The sequence below is a fragment of the Chrysemys picta genome, chromosome 5 (genome assembly GCF_011386835.1).
Source record: "Chrysemys picta bellii isolate R12L10 chromosome 5, ASM1138683v2, whole genome shotgun sequence".
Classification (NCBI taxonomy): domain Eukaryota; kingdom Metazoa; phylum Chordata; order Testudines; family Emydidae; genus Chrysemys; species Chrysemys picta.
Window position 1 is genome coordinate 138,764,338 of NC_088795.1, and position 17,961 is coordinate 138,782,298.

The window sequence follows — 17,961 nt, forward strand, 5'->3', positions numbered from 1 at the left end:
AAGTCAGCATGAAGTTCAGTGAAGCAAACTTCTTTTTGTGAGGTCAAAACCATTGCTCGCTCAGGAAGAACATGACCTATGAGGGAAGATTGAAAAAATTGGGTTTGTTTAGTCTGGAAAAGAGAGAACTGAGAGGGCACACAACAGTTTTCAAGTACATAAAAGGTTGTTACAAGGAGGAGTGAGAAAAATTATTCTCCTTAACCTCTGAGGATAGGACAAGAAGTATTGGGTTTAAATTGCAGCAAGGGCGGTTTAGGTTGGACATTAGGAAAAACTTAAGCACTGGAATAAATTGCTCAAGGATGTTGTGGAATGTCCATCATTGGAGATTTTTAAGAGCAGGTTAGACAAACTCCTGTCAGAGATGGTCTAGATAATCCTTAGTCCTGCCATGAGTGAAGGGGACTGCACTAGGTGATGTCTCGAGGTCCCTTCCAGTCCTATGATTCTATGACTCTTGAGTCTAATTAGCTCTGTCATTAAATGCTGGAGAGACATAGGTCAAAAAGCATCTAGAACCCTTTAAGCAGAGTCCACACCCTTCCAATCCTATGATTCAATGAAAAGGTACCAGTCTGATAATCCTGCCGTTTTCTGAGTATCCTCAGAATAGATATCTCACAGACAGTGCCAATGCACTTGGTCCCTGGCATACCCCACTGCCACTGTTTCTCAACCTGGATCTGGTGGTACCACCTCTAGTTCAGATTCCATGACCCGTTGAGCCCTCAACCTTTCTGCTGAGACAGACATCAAGAAAGTCCATTTATAAGGTGGACATTTGCCAGCTAGGAATTGGATTAAGACTGCCAAATAGCCTTCAGTCACTATTGGACTGTAGTGAATCTGAACCAGGCATCTGAAGGCTTCATATCCCATGATCAATCCCCTGAGCTGTTCAATCCCCAGTGAATCATTCTAGTGGTGCAGTAGCCCCACTATAGTTACAGATGAGACTAGCTTAATGTTTAATACCTGATTTTTCCAAGTTATATAAAATCCACATTTGATTGGATTGTCATGAAAATTGCAGTGCCTTCTGGACATCCATGGTAGACTTACTGGTCCAAATTTGAGGTCACTTGAACAAGGAGCTCTCTAGATATGGCCCCTTCCCTTCCAAATAATATAAGAATCATATCGTTTTGATATTACAACTTTTTTTGGTTTTTTTTGCACACAACTGAGGATCAATTTAGGGACTGATCCTCCCCAAACTGATATAACCTACTCAAGATTGATCTCAGCACCTACTGCCCCTCGGAGGAAGCAATATTTTAAAAGTTATTCGGGTTAAAAGTTGTCTCTACACCGTGGCTCAATCCAAGTTGACGAGCCAGAGAAAGTAAATGTGCGTATTTGCAGCAGGTCTGGGGCTCTGTTACAAGCCAGTGTTTTCAGGCAGACAAATAATTGGATAGCTCAAGGTGCTACGCTGTGGCTATTGAACGTGAGCAGCGGCCATATGCTGAGAGTTAAGAGTCCTGATTTCCACAGCTTTCTGAGAATTTGTGTGGTGCACATTGGGTGCTCTCTGTCTCCATTCCGTGGGGGCTGCTTCTGGAAGTTTTGCTCTGAGAGCACAGGTTCTGGTTTAAAGAACAGGCGCACTCAGCATTCTGGAATTACATGAGGCATTGCTGGTTAATCTTAACTCTGTATTAGAAAAGTTTTGGGGCAGTTAATATTTTATTAAAACAATCTGAACAGTTCTAGACCAAGTGCCTTTCATATTCTTAGTATGATCACTGTGTTTTACATTATTGTTTGTTATAGGACACTCATAAATTCTTTTTAAGCCTTTTGTAATCGTTCACAACCCTCACCTATTTTGTTTGGAGGCTCTTTCCTTTCATAAAGCCTTATTTATTTTTTGCCTGCTGAGCCAAAAGGAGACTTTTAAGGAGACTGCAAGTTTAAAAGCAAAACTTGGGCTTTTTTGTTTCTGTTTGTTGCTGTACTAAACAAGATGAGATCCAGCCAGGGTTGTTATAGTAACTACTAAGATTTCCTCAAGAGAAGAGGAAAAAAATAGAACACAGATCCATTCATTTAGTTACTTTAGACTTTCATTCAAAGTTACACGCTGTTCTGTGTAGATAATTTGCAAGGCACACAGTGTAGGTAATTTCAGTGGAAAACCCTGCCCCCCAAACCCGGTACTAATAATGAGCATGAATGTTCTCCCATATATTGAGCTGGCAATACTGGTTTATTGTGGAGCTTTGTAGGGAAAATTGGTTATTTTCCCTGGGTCCTTTACTTATTATTCATTCAGTTGTCTTTGACTTTTCACCTCTGGATCCAGCATTGCCTTATCAGATTCTCCTATTCTTTAGTTTCATTTTAATATTCCTTTCCTTTATGAGTATCAGAATTGTGTTGCCTGGGGTGGGGATGAATTGGAAAAAAATCAATTTTTGTCATGACAAAAAATGCAAAAGTCATAATTTTATCTCAGTTGCTCTCTCCCCACTTCGTTCCCAAAAGGGGCTGCATATGTTTTCATATACATGAGGTACCTTTTTATCTTAAAAAAAAAAAAAAAAAAAATCAAACTCATTCAGGTAGGATAAACCCTTACTATGCACATGATATTGATAAAATTCTTATACTTGGTGGTGTTTTGATAGAGTTTGTTATAATTCCTAAATTATAGGGTTTTATATCTTTCCTGTCATTTCTAAGCACTTTATCTAAAAGGAGGAATGCTCTACAGAAGCACTGTCTACTCTACTGGAAGGATTAGGAAGATGGCACTTCCCTTTAGGAAGATTATGCTGAGAACCATAAGGGCTAAAAAGCTCACTTTTCTTGTTGTTTATTTAAGCGAAAGTACAAATAATTTCGCACAGTCCTTTTTTTATTTGTAAAAAATTGTGGGATCTGTGACTGGCATTGACCACAGGACATATGACTAGCCGTACTCGTAAGCATTTAAGGTGCCCATCGTTGTCATATCTAGACACTATTATGTATATTTTGTAAAGTAAATCAGTGCCTGCTAGGAAAGGACCCAAACTCTCCTCCCCTCGCTCACACATCAAAGCTGCTTGACTGTGAAAAGTTAAATCTCTGGATGATTAATTCCAGGAGGATCGTTTCATTATTTTTTAAATACCTTGTGGTGTGTTCCAGTTGTGTGTCTGCAGTTTTCCAGAGCCTGGATACTGACGTAATCCCTAGTCTTTGGAGCAGGGTGTGGTGTTTCTCTCCAGTACTTCTGCCTGTCCCAAAGCATCCCAGTCCCACCCAATGAACGGAGTGAACACACTGCTAGTTTAGGGTGACTTCATATTGCTGGAGTCTATCTTCATTAAGTCAGCAAACTAAACCAAGATCAAATATAAGTCCAGAGTGATTCTAGAACCTCCCAGAGAAAGTGGGCGGGGGGCAAGGAGGTTTCAGATGAGGCTAGTGCTTTCTGAAAAGAGACTTGAGTTTACCAGGTAATGTGACTGATAAAACTTGCCTTAAATGAATATATATGGATAACAAAACATTTGAGTGACAGTGGAGGACACGAAGGCTGCTCTGTATTAACTTACAAATGCCCTGAATGCTCTGTGATTGTCCGACTGCTGTAAGGGCTGTGATCTGCCTCCTGGAGCTGAGTCAAAAGGGACTGTTCCATAAAACAAAGACTAGAAATAAAATATCTCTAGGGCAAATACTTCAAGGGCCATTGCAAGAACAATGGCTGGGCTAATAATTAGGAAGGGACTTCCTGCTGTGGCTCCAGCAAATTTGAAAGGCTTATTCTGCCAGGGCTGGGGGGCTTAAGATCAAAAGGATACTAAATAGAGACCTCTCTTGAGAGAAAGCAGGGTCAGTTGATGGGGGCTATTCAAGGAACAGGCTGAGACAGAGACAGTCTCTGTGGCAGGAGTCTGAAGAAGTTGGGGTACCTGGCTAACACTGTGGGGGGAGGGATACAGGAGTGGTAAGTGCTATGTAGATATGCCTGTGTTTAAGCTATTTAATTGTTTTCAAATCCTTGCTGTCTCGTGCTGTTTGGTGTTCCGACTGTTAAGAATAAACAATACTTTGTTTTGACAAGGCTGCGTGGTCACTGTCACAATTCCCGAGGGGCAAAACTGCAGGTGCCTATCTGAAGTCCGACCTGCTGAGGTAATCCTGGTGAGCACAGGAGTCTGCAACCCAGGCTCTGGTCTAAGAGTTGGAGAATCGGGTGATTCCACCCCACGAGAAGCAGCTTGTCACCGGTGGAGATGCTCTCAGGCAAATCCAGAGCAGGGACAGCAGTGCAGGTAGCCCGGTAACCGTGACTGACCTCCACGGCAGAGCTTAAAGAGAAGAAGCTTGATCTAGGGTTCACATTTCCTGAATTCTTTCTTTCTTCATGTCTCCTGAAATTAAACCTCATTAGGTGTCTTTGCAAAGACTACTCACTTTTACACTTGTGTTGAATCACTGCTGATAAATGTAAGCCAATGCGAAATGTAATACCAAGGCCAAAAATATGTGGCTATATATGGAATTAGGTTAGTGTATGCAAAAATGGGCATTAATCCATCCACAACACATTTGCTCTGTAGAATGCTGGGATTGCCACTTTTTCATTAATGCATTTATGTACTGAACGCTTGAAAAGCACTAGTCATTCATTTATTGCCCGTTTCGGGTTGGCCTAGCTGCTGGCATTTCCAAGAAAACAACAAAGTATTCTTTGATGTTTGCAACAAAAAGGCACTAATAATCTGCCAGCAATTAGCCCAGCCTATAGAAGAACAAGATTTGCTGTAATGATACTTGCCTAATTTTTGGAAGGACAAGCTTATTAATGTTTGTGAGGATCTATGATACAATGGGAAGGGCCATAAGTACCTAGGTAGGTTATAATCAGATTTCATCATGTTCAAAAAAAATCTTTATTTATAAAGCATCCCTATCTAGAAATAATCATTGTAACAGCTAGTGCAGGGATGTTCAACTAAACAAGCCTGACAGTAACATTTAAAAACATGAAGGTTCCTGCAGGGAATCCATCATCCAGGCAAATAATATGAATTGTCTTTGTTTTTAAATAAATGAGAAATATTTCCCTAGTCCGTTGACATTTTCTGCAGCCTCACTGCAGGTTTGGCAGGGCACTGGAAAAGCAGTGGCCTCCGCTGAAGCCAGCCTTTACAGCCTGACTTGTTGTTCTGCATTTTGGATTAATTGAGTGGATATTACTTTCCCCTTTTTATTACCAGACATCAAAAGAATTGGCCTGTGAGTCAGTCCAGTGCTTAATTGCAAGCTCATCCTTCCCCTTTAAATATGGGTATATATTCTGGAACCAATGGGACTTTTTGATTCAGCAATACATGAATATCAATACTTGTGATAATTTGAGTGCATGAGATATTTAAAAACTGCCTTTTAGTGCAACATGAGGAAGTTGCTTATTTCTGTATGTGTTTATGTGTGCATAATGGGTGGGATTTTCAAAAGGCCTCGGCTCTTGCCTAATTCTGATCTCGTTAACTTCAGCAATCAATCTCTCATTAACTTCAGTGGAAGCAGAAAGATGCCAACACTGATTCTGAAAATCTGGCCCAAATATATATATAGACAATATAGTGGTCATCATTAAAATACCAACATTTGCCAACAGCTACCACATGTTGGTACCCAAGATAGCACAGTTAAATCAGTTCTGAAGTATATGAAAATATTATTGTATCTCAGATATATGGGGCCTGATTCTGATCTCCTTTATGTTGGTGTCAAGCAGGATAACTGCCTTGATTTCAGTGAAGGTACACCCATTTGAGAGCAGAAACAGCATTGACTTCAGTGGAGTTATCCTGCTGCACACTGATGTAGCTGAGATCAGAATCAAACGTGCTGTTTAATAATTGTTGGTAGATGTTGAATTTTTAAGGGTGACCACTCTGTGTGTGTGTGTGTGTGTGTGTGTATATATATATATATATATATATGTGTGTGTGTGTGTGTGTTTTGTTTTAATAATACAGATTAATTATATGGGCTAGTGTCTCTTACTGCAGTTCTTGAGGGCTTGAATTTACTTTACCATATTTTTCAGTCCTTTAGTCCTTATGTAGGCAAAACTCCTTTTCACTTCAGTGGGTGTTTTGAAGGTGTCTGGAGTTCAGAGTTTGGTGCAAGGTATGAATTGATTCCTCATAAATGCACTGTCCATTGCACCTGAGTAGGTCATTTTATCTTCAAAAAAGTATTTCCCTAGCTGCATCATAAATCCAGCCTCCTTCATGAGATGTAAATCGGATTTATCACGCTAATTAAGAAGACTTCAGCTGAACAGACTTTCTGATACCGTTTGTGCCAGCATTCCTTGTTCTTTTGTGTATCCCACATAATTATTAGACACTTGTACAAACAAAGAGGAAAATGCAGTCCCTGTCTCAAGAAGCTGATAATATTAATCAGATACAGATACATGTGCTAAATGTGTATGTGTATATATAAAAAATACACCTATCCTGAGGCTTGCATAAAGAAGTGTGTTTTAAGACTTGCACGTGGTCCTGTAACCTAGATTCAGAGCCTTCAGTCTAACGTGGTCAGTGCAGAACAAATGTTACTGATCATGCTTTATTGTTTTATGTATTTGCAGAGTCGTCTTAAAGAAGCTGTGCAGTTGCTGGAGGATTATAAACATGGGACTTTACCCCCTGGAGTCACCAACAAAGAGGTAATACATCTGAGCAGTTGTTTACTGGGTTCCTACTTGTGCATGGACAACTACTTTACTGAAGGAAAAACAAATTTCATGTATGTCTTTGTAGCCAATCACCAGTTTGGTACTTTCCTGGGTTTGTACTGTCATGATTACCACAAGTTATCATCTGTTGCTGATCTGTTTTTAGTAAGTGTTACTTTTTTTTAAATAAGTCCTTAATGATGGTACAGCTGATGACTGTCGCAGTGCTGGGATCTCATCTGGCATTAGTTGTAATGCCAGTATATGCTACTTCTGGAAGGAACTGGATGTCTTACATTAGCTATTCCATGTTCTTTTTGGCATTGGGCATCGTAACTTGGTGTGTGTCACATTAATACTAATAATTTAATAGAAATCATAGAAATGTAGGACTGGAAGGGACCTTGAGAGGTCATCTGGGCCTTTCCCCCACACTGAGGCAGGACCAAGAATACCTAGACCATCCCTGGCAGGTGGGTTTTTTTTTTTAGGCATTTTAAAAAGTTTTGCTGAGCAAAATTTCACAAGGGGTGGTTTAAGAACCTGTAAACATGTTAAATAAAAATTGTTATTAAAAGTAAGCATAACATTTGAGTTTAAAGAATTGTGTCGATTAAGAATAACATTCACCACCAGCACCATCAATACCCTTCCCAGCTCTCACAAAATGTGTATTTTGCTAGTTCTAGAGCCTAAAAAATATGTTGCTTTCTTCACTAAGCTGAAGTGTCTCACCAGGCACATCACTATGTCCATGTATTGGCAGCCAGAGTTGTCTATAAACCCTGCTTCTCTGAGGGGTCACATTAATTGCTGATGTAGCCTCACTGAAATAAATGCACTTACATTGTACGGCTCCTCCACCTATCTTGTCCTGGTTTATGATCTCACTGGGGCTTAGGTATGAGGTAGGTGTCTGGACACCTAAGTGAGGCTGCAGTGTGTGTGGTTTTCTTCTTTGACATGGTTACTGGCCTAGTAGAAGGGGGATGCACTTTTGTCTTTTGACACAGTCCCAAATGACATTCTCATAAGTAAACTAGGGATGTGAGGTCTAGATGAAATTCTAGACGGTGGGTGCAAAACTGGTTGAAAGAGTAGATATCTCTGGCTTGCTGAAGTCCTACAAGATAAACTAATACTTCTGTGAAACCCTTATCAGCTGTTCAAACGTCCCAGCAAAAACCTACTATCAAGTCTTAGTCCAGAAAACATCTTGTTTTGAGGGAGCCGTTAAATTAATATCCCACCTGACTTTTTCTAGCTAGTGTTCAGTTTTGTGTTACGCTAACCCTGCCAGTATCCAAAACTGCCTTCTTTCCATTCAGTGGCTATTGCCAAGGATTCCCCGGCTGCAGCCAAAGGCATAATAACTGTGCTTAGTTTGTTTTCATTGCTTGGTGAAACAATTCCAGTACACGAAAAATGTAAGTGTAAAAGACAATCAGAAACTCTGTAACATCAAATATTTTCTCAATACATTTATTACCTCTTGGCAGGGCTTTTAAAGAGAGATTTCTCCTTCTACGTAGATTCAGCCTTCTGAAATGGAACAGTCATGGACTGTTCCATCCAGAACTGACTTTCCTTAGCCCCTTACCTGCACTCTGCCCCTGCTTGCCATGACCCTCCTTACGAGGCAGATGCTGGAGTAAACACTCTTCATGCCCAGTTATCCTCAGGGGAAAGGTTCACAGCCTTGCAGCACAGCCTTTGTTGGGTTCAGAAGAAATTATTTTAGAAAGCTCAGCTGTTGCTCAATAGCATGAAACCAGGGTAATCTTAATCTAGAAATCCTCTAGAAAATGCAAGAAAACCAGCCAGAATTTTGCACAAAATCAGCCCTCTTACAGGCAGAGCAAATAGCCAGAGCTGATCCAGGAACAAAATAAGAAATGCTCAGGTGTTGTTTGTTTTTGTTTTTTTATGTAGAACAATCTGTGTAAAAAATATTACAGCTGCAAATTGAAGTGCTCAAAAGCTGGTGAAATGCCACAGTTCCAGTCCATGTCCAGCCTTAACTCTGCCTCTGGGCATATACATTATGATACAGTCTTTGGTTCCATTATTTATTCTATTGCTCTTGTCTGCATTAGCTGAGCATGTGCTCCTGTCAACCCCATAGGCTGCTCTTTCCTAACCATGTTCTGCCACTACTCCCTCTTCGCTCTCTTGATACCTGTCTTTTGTGTTGTCATCCCTTCCTCCCACCGCTTCCCTTCCCCACTCCTCAGTTGCATCCACCATCTCCATGCTTCTCCCTTTTTGTTCTCCCCTTCCCTTTGCCCATTCCTCACCCCCTCTCACCACCACAAATTCCACCTCCACTTCCTCCTCTGTGCAATATTTGACCCAGCCTCCATCCCCTCCAGTCCCATTTCCTGCACCCTGTCCCATCACCACCTCCAGCCCTTCCCTTTCAAGCCTTCTCCCTGTCCTCCTCTTCTCTTGCTCCCTCTGAAATACCCAGTGGTTGCACACACTGCATCTCAAAGATCACCATCATCCATGTTTTTTTGGTCTCCTTCTCCTTCTATCTCCTGGCACTTACAGGGACCTTGGATCCCCTCTCCTGACACTGTCGCTGCAGCTGCACTCTCACAGTGACCTCTTCTCCTCTCACATGCTCCACCTCAAGTAGTCCGCAAAGGAGTGAGGTGAGGCGTAGAGCTTCTCTTCTGCTGCTTCCAACCCTTACCACTCTTTCTTTCTCTTCAAACAACACTCCGCCTGCCTCTTATCTCCACTCCCCCTCCATGTAGCCACCGCTTACTGCCCCTGAGTCCTCCCCATCCATCTTCCTCTCTGACTCCTTTGCGCTCCCTTTTTCCTCACAGCACAACCTCATCCTCGTTGTCTTCAACTTCACGTTGACTTCACTTACTCCTCCTACCCTCTTTGTTTGATCCAGAACGATAGATCTGCTCACCAAAATGATCATTAATTTAAGATTGTAACCTTTCCCCAGGGGCTTCCTGGGGAAAATGGACACACTCAAACAGGGGAAAAATGCATCTCATCTCCTAGTAGCTGCTAGTAACCTCTCATGGGAAAAGAAAAACAGCCAAAAATTAGAGGAATGGTTCCAAAACATATGGGAGATTGTTGTTATGGAAAAACTCAATGCATCAATTAGGTACCCAGCAAAATTGACAGAGGACAGATAGATACTTAGATATTTAGGTACTGTTTATTCAGTACTAAAAGTACTTTGATACTGCCAACCCCCCATTCCCCCAGCACACCTGTCCAATTATTTTGAATGTTAACATTCGACAGGCATGCAAGGTTTGATAAATATGAGTAGAGTCAGTCGTTTCACTCAGTTTAATCCCCAGAAATAACTCAGCTTGGGTGGCAGAAAGAGGCTCACTCTGTAATATGATAATACTCTGTTAAACAGAGAGATCTGATGATTATATTACTGCATAATGTTTCTCTAAGCAAAAAGATCAGCTCAATGTTGTAATGATTAACACTTTAGATATTTACATCGCAATGATTTGTAAACCTGTTAAAACTTCCTAAATAATTACATTACAAAAATTTATCTTTTTCTTTCTGGGGAAAAAAAATTTAGTGGGTGGTTTGGGGTTTGCCTGGTATGTTGTTGTTGGGGTTTGTTTGTTTTTTTGAACTCTGCCGTGAAGTAGATACATGAACATAATATATCTGAAAATGTTTTGATGCAAGAGGCATCAATTTGGGAATGAAAACTGTATTCTGAAAAGTTAAAAAGGGAAGCAATTAGAGAATCAGACTTCCTGACGTGTCTCTTAGGCCTGTTAGGAATGAACAGTAGAGAGTTATAGACCTGTCTAGTAGCTTAGAGAGACAGTGGTGTGATCCTTGCTGATGGGACATCTGTTCCATCTTTCTCTGTGTACAGAGATACCTTTGTGTCTCTGAGAGCCCTACCAGATTTTTGTCCCACCTGAGTGTTCCTTGGCACCTGTCAGCTTTTCCTCAGCTCCTAGTTTAAACAGTCCCATTCGTGAGTTGGCAAAATCTTTTTCATTTGCATTCATTTCAAGCTTCTATGCAGTGAGAGAGAGGCAACATGTTACATGTAAAGTGCCCAATCCTGTGAACTCTTTGTTTGCAGATTTCCCCCTGGCTTCTTGGAGGGCCACTGGTGGGATCGGGATTTTAGCATGAAACTCTGGTGGCTAGTGATATTTGAAAGGCAATCGATGAAAATGACACACACACTTGCACTCGGAGCCAATTTGCAGCAGAAGGTACAGACCGTAACGCATCCAATTTTAAACAGAGCGGCCATTCCCAGACTGCCTCCTGTGGGGAGCCTCCATTGGAACAAAAGCATTTTCGTTTGAAGGAATAAATACTTCTCTGAAGAAGAACGGCCGTCACAAAAATATTGGTGGACTGAATAAAGCTGCATACTACTTAAAAGTGGCTTTTTCTGCAGCCCATGAACATTGCTGCTCAGACATCCTCAAACCAAAAAGCTTCACCAATTGCAGACATTATGATGTGGCTTTTGTCCTTTTTTCCCAGGCTTCTTTGCATCATTTGTCTTATTTGTAGAACTGCATCTGTGTCCTCTATTTGCAAGAGTCCCTTTTCCAACCTGACCAACCGACCAGCACAGATTGGAAGAACAGATTGATGCTGGCATGTCAGCAGTGGTAAAAGTTGAAAGAAGCCATACTTGATGGCTACCAGCTACACAGGAGAGATTTAAAGAATCCTTGTTTGACAACACAGCTGCTTTACTATTTTTATTATTGTGCTCCGTGCCGCACAAAAATGCAATGCAGGAAAAACAAGTGCTTGTCCCAAGGAACTTACAGTGTTTACTGGACATGGACAGTATTGCTCAGGCACTGTAAAACGTAGGGTGAAGGTCTCCTGTTGAAGGACTAAATTAGGGAATCAATGCTGTGAATGCTTTTTCGCAAATTAATTTAAAGAACTGCAGCATTCTTTCAACCCACCTCCCCATGATGCTAGACTTTATGTTACTGAAATGGCCCATGTCTTCATCTTTCTGTGCTAAAAGCTATCAAACTGTAACAACAAACCAGTAGAATCACTTCCCCCAAACAACCTACCTGGTATGTTCATCAAAACACATCCATCCCATTGCGCCTTTTTGTCCTGGTGTCCCTTTCCTTTGAATAAATCTCTGTGAGAATGTCTGCATGCTCTGGCATCAGCCAGGAACGTAAATTATTGCTATTTAATATTTGTATGACAGCCACATCCAGAGGTCCCAGTCAGGATCAATGCAGCGCCCAGCACAACAAACACCTAGTTACAGACTAAATAACAAGACAGACAGAAAACAGACCATGAAAGTATTTGCAGCAATTTTATATTCCTCCTGAACATCCTTCCTCTCACTCTTGCCCTCAGTCGGTGTGCCACAGCTTCTACTTGTGGTCTCTCCACTAGGAGAGAACAAAGAGCCACAGTGTTAGTGTAAGTTACGGTGCTGTACGACAGTTGTACATGGCTCACCGTGCATCACACAAGGACCTGCAAGATAAAGGCCGAAATACACCTTAATTTTGCAAAGTTTTTTTGGTACCAAGTTATGTTGGTGCAACCTCCTAGTATGGATGCGTTATACTGGCATAAAAAGATGCTTATGTTGCTTAACTTATTTCCATAAATTCACCTCCATGCTTGGCATTGCACCAATTTAACTATATTGGTTTCTGAACTGAGTTAAGTAAACCAGTACAAAAAATGGTGTGTAGACCTGCCCTAAGTGACTTTTCCAAGATCACAGAGGGTGTCTGTGGTCGAGCAGTGCAATAAACCCAGGTTTCCAAAGTCCCAGGCCAGTGCCCTTATCACTGGACCATCTTTCTTCTCAAATTAAGCATGTGTGTGTCTGTGGAAACAGAACCCTAGATTGGGAGCTTGGTGCTCCCATAAAAAAGAGAAAAATCGTTCTCTCTTGCCACAGAGGGTAGGACAAGAAGCAATGGGTTCAAACTACAGCATAGCAGATTTAGATTAAATCTCAGGACAAACTTCCTACCTGTAAGAACAGAAGGACAATGGAACTGACTGCCTAAGGAAGTTGTGGAAGCTCCTTCACTGGAGGTTTTCAAATAGAGGCTGGATAGCCATCTGTCTTGGATGGTTTAGACACAACACATCCTGCATCTTGGCAGGGGGTTAGACTAAACGACCCTTGTGGTCCCTTCTAACTCTATGGTTCTATGATTCTAGGTTCTGTGTTTTCTATATGTTTGTAGGAAACTGAGCACACTGTGGGAGCTCTGGCAATATAAATTGAAAAGAAATGTCTATGTATTTCTCATGCACCCATCATTGCAGTGTCTTGACATTGAGATAACAAAGAAACAGCCTTTCCCCTCACCTTTTTATTTTATTTTTTTTATTTTTCATTCCACCACCCTCCGGACATCGAACCGGAAATCTTCACCCCTTTAAACAAGCGTGTCACTGAAAGAAATTGAATGCGCCCCAGCAAGAGAGAAATGTGAGCTTTTGAAATGCATCCTCCTGGGTCTGGGAGAGAGACACCGTCCCGTGATCATTGGCTGAGCATGCACTCTGGCCTGTCCCTTGTCGCGTCTCACGCCTGAGCCTTTCCAAATGCAGTTTTGGCAACTTGTTGTTTTGAAACTGTTTCATTCCTTCCCTATTAGGCTCAGTGAGGTGAAAAGAGACTCACCAGTATAATGGGCATGTATTTATTACTGTGCTCTTCCTTCAATCATGCTAGCAGCAGGCAGAGCCGCTCATGCTGTCCCAGACACAGCAGAGAACAATGACTCTATTGAAGGCTAAACCGCATCCCTTTTGGAGAATAATAACTTTTCTTACCACTGTGGATGAAGAGCGAAGAGGTCCATTTGCAGTAAACTGTACTCTTCCCCACTCCAATCCGCTATTTCTGACCTACATTTTATCAGAAGGCTGTATACTGGGTCTCCCATTGCTTCCCTTTCTTTTTGAGGGATGTTTTCTAACGGTCTGAGGACAGAACTGGGAGCGCCTCTCTCCTGCATTTTAATCTTAACTATGACACTCTGGCCCTGTCCGTACTGGGTGGCGAACAGAACCTGGAAGCAATGCCTAAAATCAGTTCCACCAAAACAGGATCCCAGACAGGAAAATTAGTTCCCAACAGCCACCGTTCTATGTGTGTAAACACCCCACTCCCAACCCCGATGCTCCATGTGTGACTCTTCCCTCTAATGGAGAAGGGGCACAGCTCCTTCTGGGCATCTTCCGCCATCCAGAGCAAGTGTGGCTTCCTTGATGGGGGAGGGGGCAAAGACTGAGCAGGCTTGGGAGAGGAATGGGCAGGCTGCCGTCTTTCACATGTGCGCACACACCCAGCTTCATCACACGTAGGCAGGAAAGATAACACAGTCCCCAAGACGGTATTATGTCTTCTGCAGAGAATCACTGGCTGGCAGGAGTTTCTGGGGGCAGGGTCAGAGCAGGGCTGGGTAGCACTTCCTCCCCACCCCACCTTCCTGCGGGGCTGTCCCGGGCCATGCTGCACCCCTCTGAACGTTCCTCTGCACCCCCCTAGGTGTTGTGCCCCACAGTTTGGGGACCAGTCTCGTAGACTCTCTGGTGTGCAGTCAGTGTTCCCTAGTGCACTTTCACCTAGTACTGTTTTAAAGAACACTACGTTAAAGCACACTGGGGAACTTTTAGTTCACATCAGCAGGGTCTACATGGACCAGTTAGTGCGCAACACCGTAGTGCACATTAGAAATCACACCCCTAGTGCACATTACCCCACTGGGTAGATAAGTCCTGAGAGACAAGTACTGACACATGGAAAGTAGTACTCCCTCTGCCTTTCTAAGATGGGGTTTGTTGCTTTGATGCACATGAAAGCACCTGAAAACATACAGCCCTGTAGGAACCACTGCTCCATTGGCTAGTGGGAAGGGAAAGGACTATAAGGCTGTCCAGTCCATATCTCCCTTTTTGATTTAAGACCGAGAAAAAAAATTCAGGAGCATGGTGAACCAGTTGTGACGTGGTAACAAAATAGAGGTTGTGACAGAATACGCCCCATATTCACACCCTGCACACTATTGTAATAATCTTTGTACAAGGTATGCTTTGTAAGGTATCATTGGAAAACTCATAATTTGCTGGTCAGTATTGTCCTGATAAGATACATGTGGCAACATTGTATGTGAAATTATAAGATTCCCCTGTAAAATGTTATTAACAGATGTTCCAAACCCCACAGCCCTGCCTATTCAGAAGACAGGTCTGTCCTAAACGAAGAAATGTGTGCTTGCCTTAATGTGCATTTAAGGAGTAAACCGAGTAATCAAACAGGAAGGGAAAACCAAGGAAGTTCAAACAGGTGGAAAAAAACAGCAAGGAATTCCACATAGACTCTCAGTCTTCTGGTTCTCAGCTGAGAATGTTTTTCAAGAGGGGGACTGAAACTATAAAAAGGAGGGACAAACACCCCAAAGCACGCGTCTCTCTCTCTCTCTCTCCTTGCTCATCACATTCTCTGTACCTGAGAAGCCAAAAGGAAACAGCCATTGGACTTTGGGGGAAGGGGTCCTGACCTGAAGATTTTGGTCAGTAATCTTACTGGAAGTATTTGGTGGGAAATTTTGCTTGAATCTAATATAGTTTGTTAAATTAGGCACTAGTAAGCGTTTGATCTTTATTTTTCTTATAACCATTTCTAACTTCTATGCATCTTTACTTATACTCACTTAATATCTCTCTCTATATAGTTAATAAACTTGCTTTGCTATTTTATCTAATCCAGTGTGTTTAAGTTGAAGAATCTGGGAAACTGTTTAAGGTAATAAGCTGTCATATTATTCCTTTAAAGGAATAACGAACTTAATATATTTGTCCAGGAGAGGGCTGGGCAGTACAGGACAGACATTTCTGGAGGAAGATCCAGGACTGGGATTGTGTTCGGATCACCCTACTGCATAACCAAGACTGGTAAGAGCCAGGGTGTAGCTGGCAGGGTGCGGTTACACACAGACACTCAGTGTGTGGCTTTGCTGCTGGAAAGCTGTTTGTGAGCGGCCCAGGTGGGAGCTACTGCAGCAAGGCATTGTAAGGAACCAGAGGTTGCAGGGTGAGGGTGACACAGCCCCCCACTGATCTGGATTGTGCCCTGTTATGTCACACAGATGCCCCTTGAAAATTGAAGTCCACCTTTGACAGCTGCTGACTGCCACCGACAATAATGACCATAACCAAAGCTTTCCATTCCTGCGTTACCTTCCATTTGAGGATGTCTATAACAGCTTTATAAAAGATCATCCGTGAAGCCTGTCGCAATCCCCAGAAGGGCCATTTTATAAATGGATAACTCAAGAGCAAAGAGCTTAAGGCCCAAATTTTCAAACTTGGGTGCTATGACACTTAGGCCCAGATCCACAAAGCTATTTAGCACCTAACTCCCATTGACTTCAGTGGGAGCTGGACACCAAAATACCTTAGGAATCTTTGAAAATCCCAGCCTAAGTAAGTCAGGCACCCAACTCCCATGAATTTCCTTGTAATTCGGTGGGTCCTAAGCACTTGCAACCCACATGGAAGTCCATGGGAGTTGCAGGTGCTAACCATCTCTGGGTATTAAGCCCTACATCTCTCAAGTTGGGCACCCCCTTGCCCCATTTTGAATGTTTGGGCCATAGTGACTCTCTAGCAGAGCTGGGGCACCTTTTGACCCCTTGACTCTAGCCACTTGACAACACTGATGTCCTGTTTGATTCGTTAATGTATGTACTAGCACTAAACAGAACCACTTCTTAGCAGGTCCTTGCTGTCGGCTTGAAATATTTCTCAGTGAACTTTCAAAGCAAAGTGAGCAGCACCCTGTAGGGACAATATTTCTCCTGCTGGGAGTTAAACAGTTTTTTTAAGGGGTTGGGAAAAAGAACAATGACAGGAGATGCTCTTGTACATAAAGCAAGCCCTGATGTATCACACATTCCAGTCGCTGTGCTGAAACACTCGGAATTCAGTGTGGGATAGATAATCTGAGCTTTGCTTTAGTAAATCTTTTGCAGTTTCCAGAGTGAGAAACAACTGGCACTTGCTGACTGGGTGCAAACTCCAGACTGCTATCTCGTTAGCATCGAAGTTTTGTGGGTGCAGGCAGGATCTTGCGAAAGGATGAGAAAACCTCCTGTTAGAGCAAGAAAGAGGGTAGCAGGGTTCCAAATGAGACTTTTATGTCATTGTCCAGAGAAGCAGAGACAATTACTTAAAAATTATTCACTTCTTTCTAGTGATTCACTCTTAAGCCTTGTCTATACTAGGGACATTTTTGCAAAAAATTATCACTGTTGCCAATTCCAGTGTAGATGGACTGCTTGCAGCATTTAAAGCATGTATCCTCTGAGCCTACGTAGGGTGGGTCTTTCCTTGCTTATGCAGGCTGGCAGTTCATCTACAGTCGGTCTCCAGTGTTACTAACTCTGATTTGAGCAACAATGAGAAATTTTTGCCGAAGTTTCCTATAGTAGACAAGTCTTCAGCATGTGAACAGAAAATAATCCACTCTCAGATCCATGGACTCTACATGTTACTGCAGTTAGTGAAAGGAGAATTATTCCCTTCAAATTGCACAATTAACACTCATATTTTTACAATCAGATCTGTTAACAGATAGGTTTGGGGTTGAAGCATCCTTTATATTTTTTAATTGAAGAATTACTTTCAAGTGTTCTCTTATACAGTGGAACTTGTATTAATTTAGGTGGAATATATGGGCTAAAGATATAAACATAATTCAGTTACTGTCCCACATTAAACAATGTTAAACAAGGTTTGGGGTTTGGTATAGAGACTTCAGCTTGCTTAGTGCCATGGTAAATACACCATTCAAACTCCTTTTAACTTTTTTTTTTATTAAAGATAAAGAAAGGAAAGAAAAACAGTTAAAAAGAAAAAAAATGGAAAGTATTGAGGCTTTCATTTTTTGAACAGCATCCCTTGTTCCCTTTCCCTTTAGCCGGAGAGAATTTTAGAAGGAACCCCTCTCCCACCCCCCTTTGTCAGACAGTCTCTTAGATGGTATCAAAGACGGTAATAATGGTCCTGCCGGGGAAGAGAGAAGAAGTGAGTTGAGATGGGCTGGAGCTACTGTTTTTAAAGTCGGATCCTGTTTCATCCCAGGTGGTGGTTGGGATTCAGCTGGAGCTGGTAGAGGTGGTGATGTCATCTGGGACCCTCTCTCTGTCCCAGTCTGGTCAGGACATGTCTCAGGATCAGGATGACGAAGGCCTGGGGTC

General features: G+C 42.2%; 1 protein-coding gene across 1 annotated transcript in view; it reads left to right on the plus strand.

Moving 5' to 3' along the window:
* SFXN5 (sideroflexin 5) overlaps nucleotides 1–17,961 on the plus strand; it is a 184,639-nt gene that overhangs the window by 26,426 nt on the left and 140,252 nt on the right. Inside the window, 1 exon segment of the mRNA XM_008169591.4 lies at nucleotides 6,614–6,691. Within this exon segment, the coding sequence (XP_008167813.3) occupies nucleotides 6,614–6,691 (78 nt within the window).